General features: G+C 43.6%; 1 protein-coding gene across 2 annotated transcripts; it reads left to right on the top strand.

Annotated features, from left to right (window-relative positions):
- Positions 1 to 8,717: 8,717 nt before the first annotated feature.
- MRS2 (magnesium transporter MRS2) lies at positions 8,718 to 20,644 on the top strand. Of its 2 annotated transcripts, none has more exons than XM_060277943.1 (11): positions 8,718 to 8,998; positions 10,142 to 10,215; positions 12,081 to 12,117; positions 12,843 to 12,955; positions 14,219 to 14,392; positions 15,821 to 15,951; positions 17,049 to 17,165; positions 17,724 to 17,876; positions 18,172 to 18,289; positions 19,098 to 19,211; positions 19,821 to 20,644. In XM_060277943.1, exons 1-11 carry the CDS (start codon positions 8,803 to 8,805, stop codon positions 19,929 to 19,931), a joined length of 1,338 nt encoding a protein of 445 aa, XP_060133926.1. In that variant the 5' UTR covers positions 8,718 to 8,802; the 3' UTR covers positions 19,932 to 20,644. The 2 variants fall into 2 exon arrangements, with proteins under 2 accessions (XP_060133926.1, XP_060133925.1); XM_060277942.1 differs by having other exon boundaries at positions 8,718 to 9,097.
- Positions 20,645 to 21,422: the final 778 nt, after the last annotated feature.

Genomic DNA, 21,422 nt, shown 5'->3' with positions numbered 1-21,422 from the left:
GAACATAGTAAGTAAAATTTAACCAGAAATATCTTTGTTTAAAGATCTGCACTATAAAACACTGCTCATAACCAACTCAAGACTTTTGCCACCTTTCTCACACTCCTTTGCAGAAGGGGTAACACTGGCCTGACAGAACATTATTAGCATTTATCAAAATTAAAACCATTTTGTTTATTGACTTGCACTGCTCAGTGCTGTTTTGCCAAGCCAAGCGACTATGTTGCTTACCTACCTTTAAAAACAACAACCTGCATTTCAACATACAGGATGATAAAAGCAGACAGGAATTTTCTCCTTTCTTTTTATCTCAGCTTTCAGGAAGGGGAAAAAATCCCCCCCTGCTGTGAGCTACAAAGAAAGTGGTTAACCATTACAAAAAAAAAGTAATTTAGAGGGGAGCAGTGTTTGATGTTCTACTGTTACTGGTTAACAGTTGGGTTTTTCAATTTTGCCTTAATTAATAAATGTGAAAGGGCAGTACTACCACTTCAGCATACACTCCTTTTTTATATATCACAGTCTTCAAATGCCTTGTGCCAGTGTTTCTTAATTCTAAATGATTTATTACCGTTAAAGACAGGCAGCCCAGTCACAGCTCTTGTGCTGCCATACCTAACGGCACATTCTAACCCAGACAGGTGGACAAAGATGCCTTTGTCTACTCCATTGTGCTTTCAGACCACATTGCTCAACAGTGGGCCATACCCCAACTCCATTCATGCTTTGCTCCTTCCCCATCTGAAGAAGTATATTTGGTTTCAGAGCTCTGCCACGTAAAAACAAGGGAAGACTATGGGTTGCCTCGAGCCAAAGGCTGCTACTGTGCTTGACCTTGGATTGGCCTTTACAATGGCACAAGGACCCTAAATGTCCAGGGCTGGAAACTAGGAGGAGCCCAGTCCACGAGAGCTACTTCAACATAGCAGTTTATGGGATCCGAACAGCCCTCCCAGTTCCAGCAGTTCTTATGGGCTTTAGATTGTTGCCCTTGTTGGTGTTTTGGTAGCCAGTCAGCACCTCATTCATATCTGTAGAGAAAAATAAACAGTTCAATTACTGTTTCTTCCTTTCTGTATGGTCAGGTGCTATCTGAGCTACCAGATACACTTAGAAGAAATAATAATAATAATAATAATAATAATAATAATAATAATAATAATTTATTATTTATACCCCGCCCATCTGGCCGGGTTCCCCCAGCTACTCTGGGCGGCTTCCAACAAAATATGAAAATACAGAAATCCATCAAACATTAAAAGCTTCCCTAAACAGGGCTGCCTTGAGATGCCTTCTAAAGGTCTGGTAATTGTTGTTCTCTTTGAACTCTGGTGGGAGGGCGTTCCACAGGGTGGGTGCCACTACCGAGAAGGCCCTCCGCCTGGTTCCCTGTAACTTGGCTTCTCGTAGCGAGGGAACCGCCAGAAGGCCCTCGGCGCTGGACCTCAGTGTCCGGGCAGAACGATGGGGAGGAGACGCTCCTTCAGGTATAGAGGACCGAGGCCGTTTAGGGCTTTAAAGGTCAGCACCAACACTTTGAATTGTGCTCGGAAACATACTGGGAGCCAATGTAGGTCTTTCAGGACCGGTGTTATGTGGTCTCGGCGGCCGCACCCAGTCACCAGTCTAGCTGCCGCATTCTGGGTTAGTTGTAGTTTCCGCGTCACCTTCAAAGGTAGGTGGAGGTTGTTGGCTACCAGCCACGATAGGCACATTCTACCTCCACTCTCAAAGGCAGTACACGTCTGAATGCCAATAGCCAGAAACCGCAGGAGGAGAAAGTGCTGTTGGGCCCAGGTCTTGCTTGCAGGTTCCTCATAGGCAACTAGCTGGCCTCTGTGAGAACAGGATGCTAGACCAGATGGGGCACAGGCCTGAAAGGCTCAAACACCAGCCCAGATTACCAAATGTTCTGTGGTAATAGTCAAAAGGTAAAAAGGACCCCCTGGGATGGTTAAGTCCAGTCAAAGGTGACTATGGGGTTGTGGCACTTATTTCGCTTTCAGGCTGAGGGAGCCGGCGTTTGTCCACAGACAGCTTTCTGGGTCATGTGCCAGCCTGAGTAAACCACAGAAAGCCGAGTACACTGAAATGCCGTTTACCTTCCCGCCGCAGCAGTACCTATTTATCTACTTGCACTTTGACGTGCTTTCGAACTGCTAGGTTGGCAGGAGCTGGGACCGAGCAACGGGAGCTCACCCCGTTGCAGGGATTCGAACCGCCGACCTTCTGATTGGCAAGACCAAGAGGCTCAGTGGTTTAGACCACAGCGCCACCCGCATCCCAGGTAATAGTCAACACACCTTTAAAGCCCTAAATGGATGGCCTGAGGCCAGATTACTTGAAAAAAAAATGCCTCCCCCCATAGGTACCTATTCGAACCTTGAGATCCAGGGCCCTGCTTTGGAAGAAAGAACGGAAAACAATCGTAACTCCTACAGAGTGAATTCAGTTGCACCCTCATTTGGGTTGTTGCGTTACACAAAATTCTCTACATGGGACCAGTATATTAAGGGAGTCAGGGTTCTGCATAACTTTGTTTATCCTTCTCCCTGAGCTGCCTTGGCCATTCCCCGCCTCCTTTTTGCCCTCTTCACTGACTTAACTTCCACCAGCAGAGCTGTGGATAGATACCTCATCTGGGAGGGAGACAGTGCCTGTCCCAGCTGACATATTTCGACATTAGGATTGCCCTGTTACTTAGCTAGGCAGACATCCCAATAATGTTATTATAATATCTCATGGTTCCTGCCAGTGGAATCTAGCAAAGAAAAACAACTCTACTCTGGCCTCATAGATGCACCGATGTGAGGCTTCATTTTGGTATGCATATGAGCATCACAGCCAAGGATACACTAGCAGGCATAATCTCCGCATGATAAGGCAAATTTAAATATCACCGCTCCTGCATGCAATGCCATCAGGAAGGGCTTCCAAGCACCATGCAGAAGCAAAAATTAATGTTTAAACCACTGGACCACGGTGACTGTTCTTCACAGGATTATGGAGGTCTATACAGAAAATTGTCCCGATGCCACATGGAAGGCAGCTGGAATTTCAATGAACCTGTTTCAGTTTTTAAGTAAACTTTAGCAAAAAAACAAAACCAATTACATTTCACTGCACGGGAACAACCTCAATATATCGTTCTCTATTTTTTCTGCTATATCTGGTGTTACACATACGTAATAATGTAATTAAGGAAACGTCCCTGGTAGTGTTAATTAAAAGATTTTAACAGAAGGGTATTTAACCGCTTTCTGTGAAATAGCTTGTCCAATCATGATTTAGAATTACAACAATCAACGCTGTGCATTTAAGAACAAACAAAACAATAGCATTTGGTTTATGCACAGCAATAATTCCAGAATAATTGGACTGCCTTAATCAGCAGTTTGAATTACTCGTTACTGGGTGCTCTGACTCACTAGTGCTAATTGGAGCAAATGAAATGAAATGATGGCATTTGCACATTATTTTTAAAACCTGTGCCACCATTATTGCAGGGGCTCATAAAATTCCCTGTCCAAACATTAAATTACAAGGCAACGAAAGCCATAAAAGCATGCCAGCTTCCTTTTCGTTATAAATGCTACACCCCTGTGCGAACTCTGTTAATTAGCCGCAGGCTGTTGTTTTATTTTTAAGTGAAGCTCGGTCTCCTGAGGTGCATTGGAGAAGAAGTCAGAAGATAGGTGAGAAGATCCTTATGAAAGAAATGCAAGTCTGCCACAGACTTAAACGGAAAGAAGAAAAATTGCACACACAGAGACTGCTTCTCTCTGCTCAGTAATGTTGAAATAAGAATTCTTTGTTAGCATGCAAGCTACTCCAAGAAGATTTTTATACAGTCCTACCAAAGGGTGGGTCGAAGTGGGGCGGAGGTTAATGTCATCCATAACTAGCAAAGTTTATTCTTAACATCCCCCCTCTGCTCTCTTAGCACTCTGTCACCCTCTAGTGTGATTTTGCTACTACTGTACAACAAAAATTGAACATAGGTGGTTGTCTGAGCTCTTAATGACTCCTACTGTATTCTGTAGAATAAAGTCTGGAGAACAGAACATTCTACTTGACACCGTATGCTAACATTTGGAAATGCAGGGGCCAAGCCAGGTTTCAAAGCAATGGCTTCAGTAAAAGATGGAATGGTGGGAAATGAGAGACACGAAGGGAATGTGTTTGAGGAAAGGACTGCAACATACCTCTGTCAACTCAAGCCCATCAAAATTGACAGGCCTTTATCTAGAATAAATTAAAGGGCACCTCCAAGATTCTCATTTCTACTATGGTTTAAGAATTCCTTTCCTTGTCCCGTGCACTGACAAGACAATTTAATTCCCAAACTAGAACATGAAAATAATAGTTGTGACCAACCTCATTTTGATAATTGAATATGCTTTACTATGTAAGGTTATGTAACTGTGCCAAAGCACCATTATACCACATATCTGGATTCATTTTTATTACCATTCTGAAATGCCAAAATAATCACTAAAGATTTCATTCTACCAGTGTAGCTTAATTTATAGGCCTTAATAGGCAACGATAAATATTACCTCCACCCTGTGAAAAGCTTCACCCAATCATTTTGGCACTTCAAGATGCTGTTAAAGGCATGAGTGGGTAACCCTATAACATTCACTGGCTAGATTTCTACTATAATACAGCCGTCTTGGTTCTCGAACTTATTCCGTTCCGGAAGTCCGTTCGACTCCCGAAACCGTTCAAAAACCAAGGCGCAGCTTCCGATTGGCTGCAGGAGCTTCCTGCAGTCAAGCGGAAGCTGCGTTGAACATTTGTCAATAAAGGGATGTGATTACAATACTCTTGGGAAATCTTCACAATAACAGGCTCTTGATTCTTTCATATTCTGAAATATATATGAGCTTGGTTAAATAAAATAAAATAAGCTCTGCCCACCCACCCACCCCAAAAAATTGTGCTTGCATTAACTATCATTCCAATACTTCCTAAGTAAGGTTGCAGTCCAAAGAACTCTTTTCTCCCAAGTACTGTACTGATAAAATGCCAGTTTTAAAATATGCTTAAAACATAATTACAGACAACAAAAGGACTTGGACTCCTTGGCAGGTTTTGAATAAACACCCACAATTTATTAGTAGAACATAGGATAGATAAGGCAATGATATGTACAACTTTATAACATTCAGAGAATAATATGTGTAAACAAATCAGAGGAGGGAGCTCAGGGAAGTCTCTGGAGGGTGGGAGAGGGAGGGATGGGAGGGTATAAAAATGGGGGGGGATGTAATTGGCTATATTGATTGATAATTTGTTTTGTTCAATTTGTTCAATAAAATATATTTAAAAAATAAAAATAAAACATAACTACAAAGGCAGCTTTATGGGCTTCCTCTTTTAATAGGTTGTTTTATACAATTTTAAGTGTTGGAAGGGACCCTGAGAATCATCTGGTCTAACCCCTTGCAATGCAGGAATATGCAGGTGTCCCATTCAGGGATCAAACTTGCAACCTTGGCATTAACAGCACCATGCTCTAACCATCTGGGCTGGGGGGGGGGGAGAGAGAGAGACACGACACTTTTAATCTGCATAGTCCTGCTGGTTTCTATATGCCCCAGGATAGCTGTGTTTTTCTGTTGCAGCAAAAGCAGCTGAGGATTCTTATGGGCTGTGGTCCACGAATATTTTGCCAAGATAAATTTATTAGTCTATATGGTACCACCCAAAAATGTTGTTTTTATAGGCTGAAGAATAACTGCCAGGGTATTTACAGGATCAGGTCTTGGGGGGAAAACAGCTGCTAGTGTTCTCCTGCTCTTGTTTTCCACACGATATTTTATTAATGTCTTTTGTTTGGGTTGTATCCTTGACATCCAGCCATCTCAAACACTGTTTCACTATTTCATATACTGCCACCTGCTGCAGGCACACAAAACGCAAACTAATTCCCTAGATCTGAAAGTAATTTTTAATCACCCACTAAAATAGAGGGAGAAATCTGTCATTAAAGTGGCAATCCTAAACACGCTTACTAGGGAGTAAGCACCGTTAAACACAGAAGGACTTTCTTCTGAGCAAACATGAGTAAATCTGAAATTTCAGCAGGGTTTTTCTGGTTTTGCTACCATCACCATTCCTTCTAACAACAAATTTGGGTGCTGAAGAGCTGACAGGATTGGAACCAAAGGGGGCACTGAGGAAATGAGAGGAAGATATTAGTATGCTCAGATGAATTTCAAGCTATGCAAGAGTACAAAAAAACATTAAGGTGGGGGGAATCTCCCCAGCCCAAAGTAGCCTAATGACTTGAGGTGTCACAGAATGTTGTGTCATTTGGGGGGGGGGGGAAATGGGGCGGGGGTGGAGAAAAGTAAATCGACTTGCTTGAGCATCTTGCAACCTACATTATCCTGTAAGAATATGGTATCCTGAACAGGGACACTCCCGTTAGTGAGCAAAGACAGTGCAACAGCCAGCCACTTGAATTTAGATGAGAAGTTCGCAGCTAGCCTGCGTGACTGACCAAGACCAATGTGCTGTCTTCCAGTCCTAACGCCAGTAAGATTTGGGCAACTGTGTTCTATACCAGCCGTATGGTAAGTCTCTTTAGACACAGCTCACTGTGAAAAGGTGATATGTAAATAAACTCAGCCCCTCAAATCAAACTGTTTTCAAAGGCTAGAAATGGTGTCCCCATCCACCAGAGTCTTCCAGCCCCCTTCCCCCCTCCTGGCTAGAGAAGCTGCTGTGACAGGATGATTTTGATTGCAAATGGTCAAGAGGGAAATGAAAAAAGGGGGGGGGAATAACATGAATATTCCAAGTCAATCCAGAAAGCTGGGCAGTGTGTCAGGTGTCACAAGACAAAAATGTTGCCCCATTAATTAAGATGTACAAAACTCCTTGACCCCTGGATTTAAAACAAGTTAAAATTTAAATTTAAAAGAGCCCAGGATCATGAGAACATGGACCAAAGTTGATTAGCCTGTTCAGTGATATTTTGTTTGTCTTCATATTGCTGTCTTGTGGATGGAAATGCAGGAAAGAAAATCTTGTAAACAGTTTAATCTTCTCTTTATGCTTTCATGTTGTAAATCTTGTAGAATTCTCCATCTAGAGACCATAGACATTCACATGGAAATCCTTTCCTGTTTGAGTAACAGCCACTTAGCCTACGAACGACCCTGAAATAAGTACATTAACCCATGTCTCGGCTTCATGTACAAATCCTACAAATGATTGTTTTCTCCGTTGTTTATGTGTTCAGGCAAAGTACAGTCCAGCTCCTCTGTTAAACACCCTCTTTCTCCTTGAAGACAGAAGGCTTGTTTAAAAAGCAACTAGTGGGTGCTCGGAGAAGGGGTTTAAGCTCTGCAGGAAAGCAGACTTTGTATGCAAAAGGTCCCAAGGTCAGTCCCCAGTATCTCCAGGTACAGCAGTGAAAGACTCCCGCAGTCAGTGCAAGGACAAAATTCGAGACCAGAGCGGCAATGATCTGGCTGTGAAATGTAGAGCAGGCAGGGCTCAAGGTAGTCAGGCCATAACGAATGCGACCAGAGCCGGATTTAGGTTTGATGAGGCCCTAAGCTACTGAAGGTAATAGGGCCCTTTATATGTCCAGCTGTCCTTTGTCAACAACAAATTGTTGCTGTTTTTTGTGTTGAATATATGCTATATGGTAATTTATGGACATACAGTGGTACCTCGGTTTATGAACACAATTGGTTCCGGAAGTCTGTTCATAAACTGAAGTGTTCATAAACTGACGCGAACTTTCCCATTGAAAGTAATGGAAAGTGAATTAATCCGTTCCAGATGAGTCTGCGGCGTTCGTAAACCGAAAATTCGTAAACCGAGGTGTTCATAAACCGAGGTTCCACTGTAATAGGTATCTAAAGCCATTTGCAGCTGAATGCTACATGTTGCCATTCATCCAGTCCATGCAGAATGTACGCACCCTATATATAGAAATGAGCAAACCAGTGATATTTTAGGAAGCAGGCTAGACGGGCGCAATACTTACATCATAGGACACAACACAAAACACTGTTGCTGTATGTAGGTTTTATTTTATTTGTTTTTTATCTTATATTTTGCAAATATACACCCAGTTTTTCCCCCTTTAAATTCCGGGGGGGGGCACTCCCTAAGCTATAGCTTGTTTAGCTTATACATAAATCTGGCACTGAATGCGGCCTGCTTTTCATGCACGTTTTTACGGTACACCTGTACTGTACATTAAATGGAAAACGCCCCCAGGTGTTCAAGTGCGCTTTCCATAAACCCATTTGGAATAAAAGAATAACACTGGTAGTTGCTCAAAATGAGATCTCGGACTATTTCCCTCCCTGTGGAACGCCCTCCCTTCAGATATCAAGGAGATAAAGAATTACACAACTTGTAGAAGACATCTGAAGGGAGCCCTGCACGCATCGAGAGGTGTTTAGTGCTTGGATGTCTTTATTATGTTTTTTAGATATGCAGTAAGCCGCTCAGTGTCTGGGGAAACCCAGCCAGATGGGCGGAATATAAATATGATGATTTGGGGGCCTGATCCGGAGGTTAGGGGTTTCCCTGCTGGCCCGGTTTTGGTCTCACGATCTCCGTATCACACGCCACCCAAAGCCGCCTCCTCTTTGCGACGCATTGGCTCCCTCTCTTCCCCGTCAGTGCAGAAGCTCCGCCTCGGGAGCCCAAAAGCCAAGGCCGCTCCTCCCGTCCCACGTGTGCTGCCGGCGGAAGGGAAGCAGCGCCCGCGCGCCTGAGGAGCGTGGAAGCGCGGCCGGGGCCCGTGTCGGAACGGCGCCGCCGCTTATGGAGTGCGCTCGTTTGTGGAGCCGGCGGCTGCGGCCCGTCGCGCTGCGCGTGTTCGCCTCGGAGATCTGCTGCTGCAGCAGTCGCCGCTTGTTGCAAGGAGGGCGCGCAGCCAGCTGCCTGCCGGATGTCGCGGCGTGGGCTGCCGGGAAATTCCGGCTGGAGCCGGAGGGCAGGCGGACCTTGCTGCGCGCAAGTAAGTCACGCGCTGCCCCAGGCAGGTTCTCCGTCCTGCCCGGGGATGCCGGGGCTTTGCAGCTCGAACTTGCTCGTGGTCCCGCAGGAGGAAGTTCCGGTACGACTTGCTCACCGAACGAAGAAACCCAGCCTGGGCTCTTCCTGTCCGAATGGCTCACGCAGCCTTACCGTGCTCAGCAAAAAAACCTTTTTACGCACGAATGTAGATACTGGAGCTGGTATTCAGCTAGGTTTTGCTCAAGAGTAGGCCCACTGAAATAAATGGACCTATCTAAGTTAACGGTTATTCATTTCAGTGGAGCTACTCTGAATAGAAGGGAGACCACTCTGCGTGAGGAAGCTCGCTTTGAGGAATTTGACCTAGAAACCCCTTTGCCCAGTGAAAACGGTCAGCATGGATGAACATGGGTGTTAACTGGTGTTCGTTTACATCTTTGCACCCTGAGCCAAAGGACACTTGGACAGAACAAGTGACAAATGAGTTGCAAGTATCCATACTTAAAGCAAGGCCCACTGTGTTTGTGGAGCTGAGTCCCAAGTGTGCTGCAATCCTATACAGTACATGCCTACCGGGCATATGCCCCATTGGAGTTGCTAAGGCTTAACTTCTAAGTAGGCATACAGAGGATTGCACTATAAAAGCACATTTTGCCCCTCCTTTAAAACTTACAGTGCAGGTAGGTGTGCACAAAATGTGGTGCTGTATGTTAATGGACCAGCACCCATGGAAAGTGCATTGAAATGTGTATGAAACATTTGTCCGTGCACCACATTTCCTGTATATTTGCCTCCACGTTGCATTAGTAAAAAGGTTTTTAGAAGTTGGGAACTTCTAGCCCCAACATCATTTGTTTGTTTTTAATTAGTTACCCAGTACAAAAATAAAATAACTTTCCTCGAACCTTGAAGTAATAGCCAACCTAGTTTGTTTATGGAGACCTAGTTTGGCATCAAGAACTGTAAACATGTTAAATCAGCGATGGTCTTGCAATCTAAAGATGCAAATAATATGCAAATCGTTGATCTTGGCAGGAATGATGAGCTGTGACTCATGATCAATGTGGTGCTAGTTGCTGAACATATTCAAGATCAGCAGAAATATATAATTTACAGCTTAGAACTTCTTTTCACCCTCCTTCAGATGATCTGTCTCGACACTTTACTACAGATGTGTCTCAAGCCACTTTAGCGAGTGTGGCTCCAGTGTTTTCAGTGGTAAGTACTTCCTCCAGTTGTTGCTATGGGATGCAGGGCAAGTCTGAAGAAGGACGTGAAACTTGCCCCCAAAGCGCCAGCCTTTGGGGTGCAGAGTTGGTTAATGGCGGCTAGAAACTAAGGGGAAGCTAAAGGGGAAAGTCCCTGATGAGGGACCTGAGAGAGGAACAAGAAAAAAAGCATAATGTAAAGACATTGGAGAGAAAAGAAGAGGATGTATGGGTGGACTGGGGCTACTGCCCCACACCCCCAAACACTTACTGGGGACTAAACATCAGTGAACATAGCTCAGTTGGTTAGAGCATGGTGCTGATAATGCCAAGGTTGCAAGTATGGAATAGGCATCTGTCATGTATGATCCAGTTGAGATTCCTGCATTGCGGGGGTTGAAGTAAATCAGGGGTGTCTAACCAGTAGATCACGATCTACCAGTAGATCCCCAGCTGATCCTGGTAGATTGCAGGATCCTTATCATGCACAAAAAGTTATGGGGGGAAGCTTAAAAACTCTGAAATCCTCCCCCAAAAAGCTCAACAACTCTGGGCAATCCACCCACCCCACACATGCTCCTCCTCCCTCCAATGACAATGGGTAGATCACGGCCAGTTTTTTTTATACTGCGAGTAGATCACAGTCTCTTGGGAGTTGGACATGCCTGAAGTAGATGACCCTCAGTGCCCATTCCAACTCTGCAATGCTATTATTCTATTATAAACGTGTGTTGCCGTATGGAAAAAAAATTGTCACGGAAATAACTGTTCTACCAACAAAGTTAATTGATGCCATTGCCCAAGAGTGATTTAGGCTTGGCTCATTTGTGCATTTTGCTTCTGTTTCCAATTCACTCTTGTACATACCTATTCATTAATTTGTGAAGCATTTTAAACTTAAATCACCGCCCATCTTCATTAGACTCCACAGTGGTCACCAGTGTCCTCCTCTTTGTTCAAGGTTGAGAAAAGTGTGTTGCCTTCTAGAAACACGTGTGCCTTGCAAAAGTGAAATAATAATAATAATTTATTTATACCCCGCCCATCTGGCTGGGTTTCCCCAGCCACTCTGGGCGGCTTCCAACAGAAGAATAAAATAATCGATTAAAGATTAAAAGCCTCTCTAAACAGGGCTGCCTTCAGATGTCTTCTAAAAATCTGGTAGCTGTTTTTCTCTTTGACATCTGAAGGCCCTCTACCTGGTTCCCTGCAACTTGGCTTCTCGCAACGAGGGAACTGCCAGAAGGCCCTCGGTACTGGACCTCAGTGTCCGGGCAGAACGATGGGGGTGGAGACGCTCCTTCAGGTATACTGGACCGAGGCCATTTAGGGCTTTGAAGGTCAGCACCAACATATTATCATCATTTCTCACCTTAGAACTACTTCATGAATATTTAAAAGGTTGTGTCATGGGGCAGAAACTCCACACCCAGGTATGGTGAGCCTGTGGCCCTGCAGCTATCCTTCCTGATAGTTGGCAATGCTGGCTGCGGAGGCTTATGGGAGCTGGAGCTCAGCAGCAGCTGCAAAATCACAGTTCTGCATACCTAGACTGCATACATCTTAAGATAACTTAAGGGGTGGATTAAGCTGGATATTTAATTCTTTAGAGCAGAAATGCTACCTCTAGAAATAGCATGGCCATCTAAATCAGGCATCCCCAAACTTGGCCCTCAAGACGTTTTGGCACTACAGTTCCCATCATCCCTGACCACTGGTCCTGTTAGCTAGGGATGATGGGAGTTGTAGTCCCAAAACAGCTGGAGGGCCGAGTTTGGGGGTGCCTGATCTAAATCATATGAATTCTGAACGTTTTACCTAGTGTTTTTCTAAGAATGTGGCAATACTGATTTTTCTCTTTTTTTTTCTTTTCAGATGAAATTCGATAAAGAAGGTGGTATAAGCTTTTACGGTAGGTGAAATTCTAGTCTTCTCTTCTGAAGTCAACAAAGCCTAGAGGTTTTGAAGACATGCCGATGCAGCAATATTGACTGTTTTCTATTTGGTTGCTGGATGCTCATCCACAAATCATTTTAGAGGGCAGTCCTGTGGCAATATCTGCCAGGGTGAGCAGCTTAAATTGCAATGGCTCCCTGGCTCAGCCAAAGATTCACTGTGGTAACTTGCTCATTCTGGCTCAGCCAGCTGAGGCCAGTGTAAGTTCCCCAAAAGAGGTTGGGGCTGGGCCGGGGTGGTGGTGGAGCTAGTCTGGATCCTGATCCCATTCAGCTCCCTCAAATGACCTGGCAACCAGGCATAGAACACTATTTTAAAGGCTTGTTTTCCCTCTGCCAGGCTTAAGCAGAGCAACAGCAGCCCCATGGCTGAGCATGATTTGGATCTTACTGGAGTAACTTAACTTAACCCCGGCTTGCTTTATGCCAGCTTCTTGTGCATAGGATTGTTTGCTTAGCACATCTGTTTACCACCTTTTTCAATATACTCAGTATGGCAGGATCCCATCCTGCTTTATTTCAACAAGGTATCTATGTCATGTGCACTCAGACCATACCCTGGATCCGTTAATTTCTCTGGGTCATGTGCTTGCTGGAGTGATGCCTTTGAGAAGCTGCTGTGGTCTTTGTTCTCATTTCACATCATCGTGTTTGTTTGTTTTTATAAACTCCTCCTTGGCAGAAAGAAAGAAAACAGAACTATACCAGGAACTAAGCCTCCAAGCGCGAGATCTACGGTTTCAGCATCAAGTCAGCATATCCCCCAGGAACAACAGGATTATCATGAGAATGGAAGTAAGTGCCCCTGAATATCCATTTTTAAAAATAATAATAATAATTTTTATTAAAGATTTTCATGGAATACAAAAGAATGTGCAATGTCTCTTTTTTGTTGTTGTTCAGATTATAAAGTCTTTTGCTTATGTTAAATGTAAGACATTATGGTAAACTTGCACACTATTTTTTTTCTTTCCCATTTTTCCAACCTGCTCTATGTGTGACATTTTTATGTCAGTGTCATTTGGGCAGATTCTCTTTCTATACATTTGTCGGTTTACATCAGGCATCCCCAAACTGCGGCCCTCCAGATGTTTTGGCCTACAACTCCCATGATCCCTAGCTAAGAGGACCAGTGGTCAGGGATGATGGGAATTGTAGTCCAAAACATCTGGAGGGCCGAAGTTTGGGGATGCCTGGTTTACATGGCCAGTGAGAGAAGGTTAATTAGAACCAGAAATGATTAAAAAAGAAAAAGATGTAAAAGCAACAAGGGATAGAAAGCCGATAAAATTTAAAAATACAGACAGCAGCAATAGGAGGAAACCAGACACTAATCAGATATTTAAAAGGTAAAGGGGCCCCTGACCATTAGGTCCAGTCGTGACCGACTCTGGGGTTGCGCGCTCATCTCGCATTATTGGCCGAGGGAGCCGGCGTACAGCTTCCACGTCATGTGGCCAGCATGACAAAGCCGCTTCTGGCAAACCAGAGCAGCACATGGAAACGCCGTTTACCTTCCTGCTGTAGCGGTACCTATTTATCTACTTGCATTTTGACGTGCTTTCGAACTGCTAGGTTGGCAGGATAAATCAGATATTTAGCTCTGCATTTATGTGATGCTATCAGGAAATCAGCAAAAACAAACAAACAAACATGAAAAGCCTGCAGAAAAATCCAGGTATTAACTTAATGATGGAACAAGCTTGCATATGGGTTTAGATTGGTTCCCTGGAGTTCCACAGTGATGTCTTGTGGGGGGCAGAGGGTAGAAAATATCCTTCCGATGATGCTGCTGCTCTACTTGGGATGGTGCAGTGCAACAGCGGGGTTTGGGGAGCTCCAGGTTGGCAGCAACAACACCTGTGGGGCTGTCACTTCCAACCTGGAGCACCTCAGTCCTCACTCTGCCCCCTTCTGATGAACCTGCCAGTGGTGGGAGGATGCCACTGCCCTCCGCGCCGCCCCCTCTCGCATGAGCTGCTGCTGGTTGGCACCGTGTAACCGAAAAGTCTGCAAATATACAAAAGCCCAGCTGATTTTATCCTCTGCTTCTTTCAGTTTTTGAAGGCAGTGATTACACCGGAGTATCTCCTAATCCTAGACTATCGCAATTTGAACTTGGAAAAATGGCTCTTCCAGGAACTGGCACCGCAGCTAGCCGGCGAAGGTCAACTTGTTACATATGCTTTGCCCTTTGAATTCAGAGCTATCGAAGCAATACTACAGTACTGGGTGAGCCCCTGTGCATTTACTGTACTGAGAGTAATAGGTTGCTGTGATCTTGTGCTGAGGGAGGCTAACTAGGAGGCATGGTCTTGCCCAGGCACCCCCAAACTCTGCTCTCCAGATGTTTTGGGACTACAATTCTCATCATCCCTTACCACAGGTCCTGTTAGCTAGGGATTATGGGAATTGTGCTCCCAAAACATCTGGGAGGGCCGAGTTTGGGGGTGCCTGGTCTTGCCTATAAACTGGCCAGGTGCACCCCTGATTGGCAGCTTTAAACTCTTGCAGAGGTGAAGGAAAGAAGTCTCCACTCCATTACCCTTATGAGGAGGAGTTTTCACTTCCCTCCAGTTAGCTATTAGGGTTCCCGGGGCACGCATGAAATGGTGGAGACAGCATCTTAGCCAGTGAATGGCTGACGCATTACCTGACCACATGCCTCATCCACAGCCAAGGAATAGAACTGGCTTATTTTATTAAATAACGAAAGCAGGTGCATGTGTTCAAGCTGACTTCCATCATACACCATTTAAATCTGTTGATACTTTGTGCCAGTATGGTTGGTTTAAAACATAAAATAAAAATATTATTTGATTTTGAAAGCTTAAACACATTGACTTCAAATTCAATATAGGTTTCTCTTACAAAATAAACAAGCAAAATAAAAAAATTCCTTCAGTAGCACCTTAAAGACCAACTAAGTTTATATTTTGGTATGAGCTTTCGTGTGCATGCAGAAGAAGTGTGCATGCACACGAAAGCTCATACCAAAATATAAACTTAGTTGGTCTTTAAGGTGCTACTGAAGGAATTTTTTTATTTTGCTTCAACTCAGACCAACACGGCTACCTACCTGTAAAATAAACAAGGTGACTTTTCACGCTTACCTCCATGGTGTTTTTGTTCCCACCCATATTCTGCTGCGTTGTATGTCAAGGCTATATCTAATACATATTTCCTCTTGTTACATTTATTGTCATTCTGAATCCGCTGCTGTTAATTCAGATCCTGCCCACAATTTCATTTGACTATAGTTCTTTCTCAAATATTCCAAAAAGGGTTTCCATCCTTCAATAAGAGGTTCGTCATTTTGGTCTTTCGCTCTTGCTGCCAGCTTTGCCAGTTCTGCATAGTCCATTGGCTTTGCAATCCATTCCTCTTTGTTTGGGACTTTTTCTTCCTTTCAGTGCTGCTCATATAGGATTATGGCAGCTGTTGTTACATACATAAATAGTTTAATGATATTCTTTGGGACACTTATCCCTAGAAACTACAACATGTGTGTTTCTGAATTGTTGGGAAATGTTCGTCAGCTTCGGGGATTTCAGAAGTGTCTGACTGTGTTGCCTGCTTTGCTGAGCAAGAGGCTTCAATGACCCAAGACATTCTAAAAGGATTGTTTTAATTCTTATGAAGGATCCTGTTGTTATCTAGATCGGCTACCTGCAGGGGAGACTTAACAACCTGCAGCCTCAGATTCTTGAGACCCTGGATGCTTTAGTGGACCCTAAGCTTTTATCTGTTGATAGGAGCAAAGTCCATGTCCTATTGCAAAATGGAAAGAGGTAAGAGAGACTTCCTTCCTGTTTTTGAATGACCTACTTGGACATTTCTGTATAAAACCTGAGTTTTGAGCTATGCAATAGTTGAATCTTGCACAGGCACTCTATTGGCCTGGGATGGAGGCGCTCCAAGTCCCAAATCTGAAATGTTCAGCAGCTACCTTACTTGTAAAACTTGCTCTTGCTGCAACAGACTAACATGGCAACCTGTCTGGAAATTACTCCTTCACATGGTGATTGTGAAGATAAAAAAGGATTGTATAATATGGATAGAGAAGAGAGCATGTGCTATACCTAGCTGTAGAAGTGAAACCTAATCTGCCTATAAATCCTTTGTAGAATTGAGATACCATTTGTTTTTTATAAATGAAAATGCTTACAAGATCATCTTCCCCCTAAGCAAGTTATCCATCAAAATGTAAAAGAAATACAAAACAACAACAACCCCACCCCAAATTAACCCAATCCTAAAATGAAAAGAAAATAAAAAGCAGCAAGCTGGTGCTGTTAAAAAAACAACAACTGACAGTTGCATCAGATTATAAAATGGTCCTTTATGAAAATACCTGGGGAAGAGAACAGTTTGTTCCTGGTGCATCGCTGATGCTAATGTAGGTGTGCACCTCTGGGGCCACCACTGAAAAGACTATTCCTGGTCACCAACTGCTTCACCTCTGAAAGTAGGGGCTCTTGGCGAAGGGCCTTCCACAGATTTTAATGAACTTGCAAGGTTCATATGGGGGAAAGGTGTTCTTCAAAATACCCAGTTCCCAAGCCATATAGGGCTTTAAAGCAGATATAATGAACCTCTAGCCTTCTGGACATAGTTGAGTCTGCAACACCTATCAGCCCCAAACATCATAGCCAAAGATTGGGGATTACGGAAGTTGTATCCCAACAAGAGCTGGAGGTCCACAGGTAGTTCTTCTTGGAGCCTATACTTTGAACTGAGAGGTTTCTGTCATGCTGCATCGCCCCCAGCTCTGCTACTGACACAGCAATCTAATACCTGCATGCAGACCTCCTACGAAATGGCACTTGACTCCAGTGTCATCTTGGTTTTAGCGGTTGGTATTTAATTCTTCCTCCTTTGCTTTTAGCTTGTCAGAGTTAGAAACAGATCTTAAAGTTTTCAAAGAGGCACTCCTGGAAATCTTAGACGAGGAAGAAGTGCTGGAAGAACTGTGCCTGTCTAAATGGACAAACCCCCAAGTGTTGTAAGTATACATTGGGATGCTTACGTTGGGCAAGACTTTTGTATTCAAGGACTATGTATGGGATTTGCCAAATAAGCATTGTGAAAGTTTGGGTATAGGAAGCGGCATATCCTGCATCTCTGTAAACCATTTAGATGTTTTTTTTCCCTACCATTTCATTTCGGGAGAGGACTAGCCACACAGAATGCTGCTGCTTTTGTAAGAACAGACATTCCAACAAGTGCTAGGGTGGTGCCAAGTTTAAAAAAAAATGTTTTGTCAGCAGCCTAGGTGGTATGGCAACTATTGCAATTGTGGACTAAATATTTTATTTCTTAAAAGTAACTTTACAGCCAGTTATAGGCTATCAGCTGCTTCAAATTGTTGAACAGATACTTTGTATATTATGAGCTTTGGTTTAAATTGCTTTGTATGGTGTGCCAACACCAAAGGCTAGGAATCAGGGTGGGAGATGAATGTTGGTCTAGGCTTCCACTTGGGAGGGATGCAGCTTGTAGATTTTTGGTATGCTGGCATTTTAATTAGATCTATTATTATTATTATTATTATTATTCACAGTGAAGAGAGTCTGTCTGGAATTGACCATGCGGAAGAGATGGAGCTGCTATTAGAGAATTATTACAGGCAGGCAGAAGATCTTCTCAACGATGCTCGTGAGCTTCGGGTGTTGATTGATGATTCTGAAAGCATCATCTTTATCAACTTAGACAGGTTAGCTGCACATAACATTCTGCTCACTAAAATTTTAGATGCATCTTCTGGAGGGCATTTGAACCTTGAGCTCAGTGGTGTTTCTGTTTATGAAGCTTCCTTTCTTATCAAGTAGAACAGATGAATTGAATTTTACGCCTCTAAAATGTGTTTTGTTATTTCAGTAAATCTGAAGTAACTTGATCTGTTCTAATCTGAATTCCCAGACCTGTCTGAGTTCCAGATGAAAAAGAGGTAGACTCTTCAGAGATACTCGGATCTGCGAAATATTAACTAACCTTTTGCTCCTCTTTAGCCACCGCAATGTGATGATGAGGCTGAATTTACAGCTGACCATGGGTACTTTCTCCCTCTCGCTCTTTGGATTGCTAGGAGTAGCTTTTGGCATGAACTTGGAATCCTCATTTGAAGAGGTAAGGCACCGATTTTTTAAAAAAGGCTTAATTTTTCTCTTATGAAACCACACACAGTTCCCAATTTTGATTTTATATGAATCACATGAGATATCCCATTCATTCCGGACGTGCAACTTCTCATCTACATCCATATCAAATAGGAAGGTGAAGCCTTGTAGTACAGTGTGCCAAGTAGTCAGTGTTTATCTATAGACTACTCCCATCTTTAGGAAACCATAGGATATATTTCTCTTTAATTAGGCTTAAAAATTGCATTGTTTTATGAGCACACAGTTCTATATTATCCTTATGCATTTTTGCATCATAAAGTGTTTCAGCTAGATCAGATGCATAGCAGACTGAAGGGTTTGCCTGGGGTTTGAAAACACGCAGAAGTTCAGTACAATCAACTACGACTTATTTTGGGGGCGCTTGTCTAAAGAAAGGAACTTCCCAGCCCCTTTTTGGCACTTGACCGTTCCACACACACACACACCCCCAGCCGTTGTTCAGCAAAATCTCTGGTTAGTTTGGGAGCTTCAGCATAGAGGAGAGGAACCCACCATTGTGGGGGGACAGACAAACCTCGCTGTGGGTGTTGGGACAGTATCCATACCCCACATTAAGCCTTGATGACAAATTTGCTACCGTAGTAAATCCGGTTGCCGGGCTGTGCATTAAGGTCTCTTCCCAACTGCCCTCAGCTGGAACAAGTGTAATCTTTTTCAGTGTGGTGAAAATAAGATATGTGATAAGGGTTTGAAGAATTGTGATTTCTCTGAGAGAATGATTTGCATCATTAACTATACATTTCAACTTTACCTAGGACCGCAGAATGTTTTGGCTGGTGACAGGAATTATGTTTCTGGGCAGCGGCCTAATTTGGCGGCGTCTGCTTTCATTTCTTGGGCGACAGCTGGAACCTTCAATGCCTCCTCCTGTGAGTAGGACCTCTCTGAAAGTTACGCTGTGCCACCACCTTCGCCTTACCCCAATTTGCCAGTTTCTCAGGCTCTTCCCTGTGCATGTCTGCAAAGAGGCAGCCAAGGGCCAAAGTGTGCAAGTGTGTTCACCTTGAATTGCCTGAAGAATAGAGCCTGCAGTAAATAAGGGGTAAAATTCCAAGTCTTGATGCCTGCTCTGCCTGGAGAGCCATGGGAATTCACTGTCACTTCACTTCTCGCAGTGAGGGAACTGCCAGAAGGCCCTCTGTGCTGGATCTCAGTGTCTGGACTGAATGACAGGGTTGGAGGTGCTCCTTCAGGTATACAGGGCCGAAGCCATTTAGGGCTTTAAAAGTCACTTTGAACTGTGCTCAGAAACGTACTAGGAGCCAGTGTAGGTGGTGTTTCGGAACCGGTGTTATATGGTCCCGGCAGCCGCTCCCAGTCACCAGTCTAGCTGCCGCATTCTGAATTAGTTGTAGTTTCCGAGTCACCTTTCAGGGTACCACCACTGAAGTCTTCCTTTAGTAGATTTCAGAGTTCCTTTGTGCTAACTACTGAATTGTTTCCCCATCCTACCTCCTCTTCCTCTTCTTCTTCCACAGATCCCTGCTTTGCTGAAAAGAACTCAGCCAGCAAATGGGAAGATGGAATATAAAAGCGATATTAAAACAGAACCCCTTGGGTCAAGTAGAAGCACATTGACTAACCATTGACCAGACCTCTGAACTGGTTGATCTGCAATAACTGAACTTTAGACTGTGTTCTCTTGTAATAACGTAGCAGGGATTTATCCTTTGACTCTTAATGACATGCCAAAGATGTGCCGCTGGGACCACCCAAACCTGAAGCTTTGCCGAGAGAAGAGTCCAGTAGACTTTTGTGCACCACGGTAGGAAATCAAAATTCCACATGTCACCTGGATGAGCTGAAGTTGCTTTTCATCTGATGGGGAAATTCCATTTGGTGTAATCTTTACGGAACACAAGAAAATGGGTAACAATAATTTCCTCCCTCCAAAGAATGCAAAATCCTACCCAGAAATATTACCGTTTGTTCTGTAAACGGTGGTTTTCACACTTTATCACATCATGGGTAAAGTTTATAGATTAGGGAAAATCCATACTGTCCTTAAACAGTGTGCTTCCTGTATGTAGAAAGTTGCGTTCTCATTAGACGAGTTCATGTGAGAGAGGACTATCAGTGGCTCTTAGCCATGATGGCTATGCTTGCTCTTCCTCCGCAGTTAAGAGGCAGCAATGCTTCCGAATACCAGTTGCTGGAAACCACAGGAGGGGAGAGGAGTTCTTGTGCTCACGTTCTGCTTGCTGGTTTCCCATAGGCATCTGGTTGGCTACTGTGAGAACAGGATGCTGGACTAGATGGGCCATTAGCCTGACCTAGCAGGCTTTTCTGATATTCTTAAAGAGATGGTCAAGTAGAAGAATAAAAGGGGGAGGGGGAAAGAACTGGCTGCATGTATTTTTCTTTGTTTTGATTAGATTAACTGTTTTTTTTTCCTTTTTTTTTTTTTCTTGATAAACGATTAAGGGGGGGGTTTCGGGCTTTGAAGCCGTCAGAATAATATACAAGATCTGACATAAGTCTCCGTATAATCCATCTATTTTCCATTGTAGGTGCAGGGTAAAGCGTGAGCTTTATCGGTTGGTTTGAGTTATTAAAGTGAAATTATAAAGTGATGAATCTTAAGGTGGTCTCGTGGAATGTGAATGGCCTGAATAATAAATTGAAGAGGAATAAGGTAGAACACATCCTGAAGAAAGGTGCCTGGGATGTGATCTGCCTCCAAGAAACACATGTAGCAAATAGACATAAGAGAGTTTTAGAAAACAAAAGGTTGGGCGAGGTATACACATCGTTGGATGAGAGAAAGAAGAGGGGTGTAGCCACCTATGTTAAGAAAAACATTAAGACAGAAAAGATCCTCCAGGACGGTGAAGGAAGAATGGTGGGTACAAGGCTACACTTACCAGGAGGTAATGTGATAGTAATTAACATCTATGCACCCAATGGAGGTAAATCTGGCTTTTTTAGAAAGTTAAGAGATCAGATGAGTAAGGTAATAGAAGGGGAGGAAATCATCTTAACGGGAGATTTTAATGGGGTCTGGAATGCAGAAATGGATAGAACTAATAAAGAGAGAAAGAGTAGTGGAGAACTACCAAAAGAGTTTAGAGATTTAATAG

Source organism: Zootoca vivipara, chromosome 8, assembly GCF_963506605.1.
Source record: "Zootoca vivipara chromosome 8, rZooViv1.1, whole genome shotgun sequence".
NCBI classification, from domain to species: Eukaryota; Metazoa; Chordata; class Lepidosauria; order Squamata; family Lacertidae; genus Zootoca; species Zootoca vivipara.
This window is presented reverse-complemented; position numbering and strand designations above follow the sequence as displayed.

Excerpts from the sequence above, each read along its gene's own strand:
- MRS2 (XM_060277942.1), top strand. The coding sequence starts at position 8,803 with ATGGAGTGCGCTCGTTTGTGGAGCCGGCGGCTGCGGCCCGTCGCGCTG. Across the intron at positions 9,098-10,141 it reads TCCCGCAGGAGGAAGTTCCG|ATGATCTGTCTCGACACTTT; the intron begins GTACGACTTGCT and ends ACCCTCCTTCAG. Across the intron at positions 18,290-19,097 it reads TGGAATCCTCATTTGAAGAG|GACCGCAGAATGTTTTGGCT; the intron begins GTAAGGCACCGA and ends AACTTTACCTAG.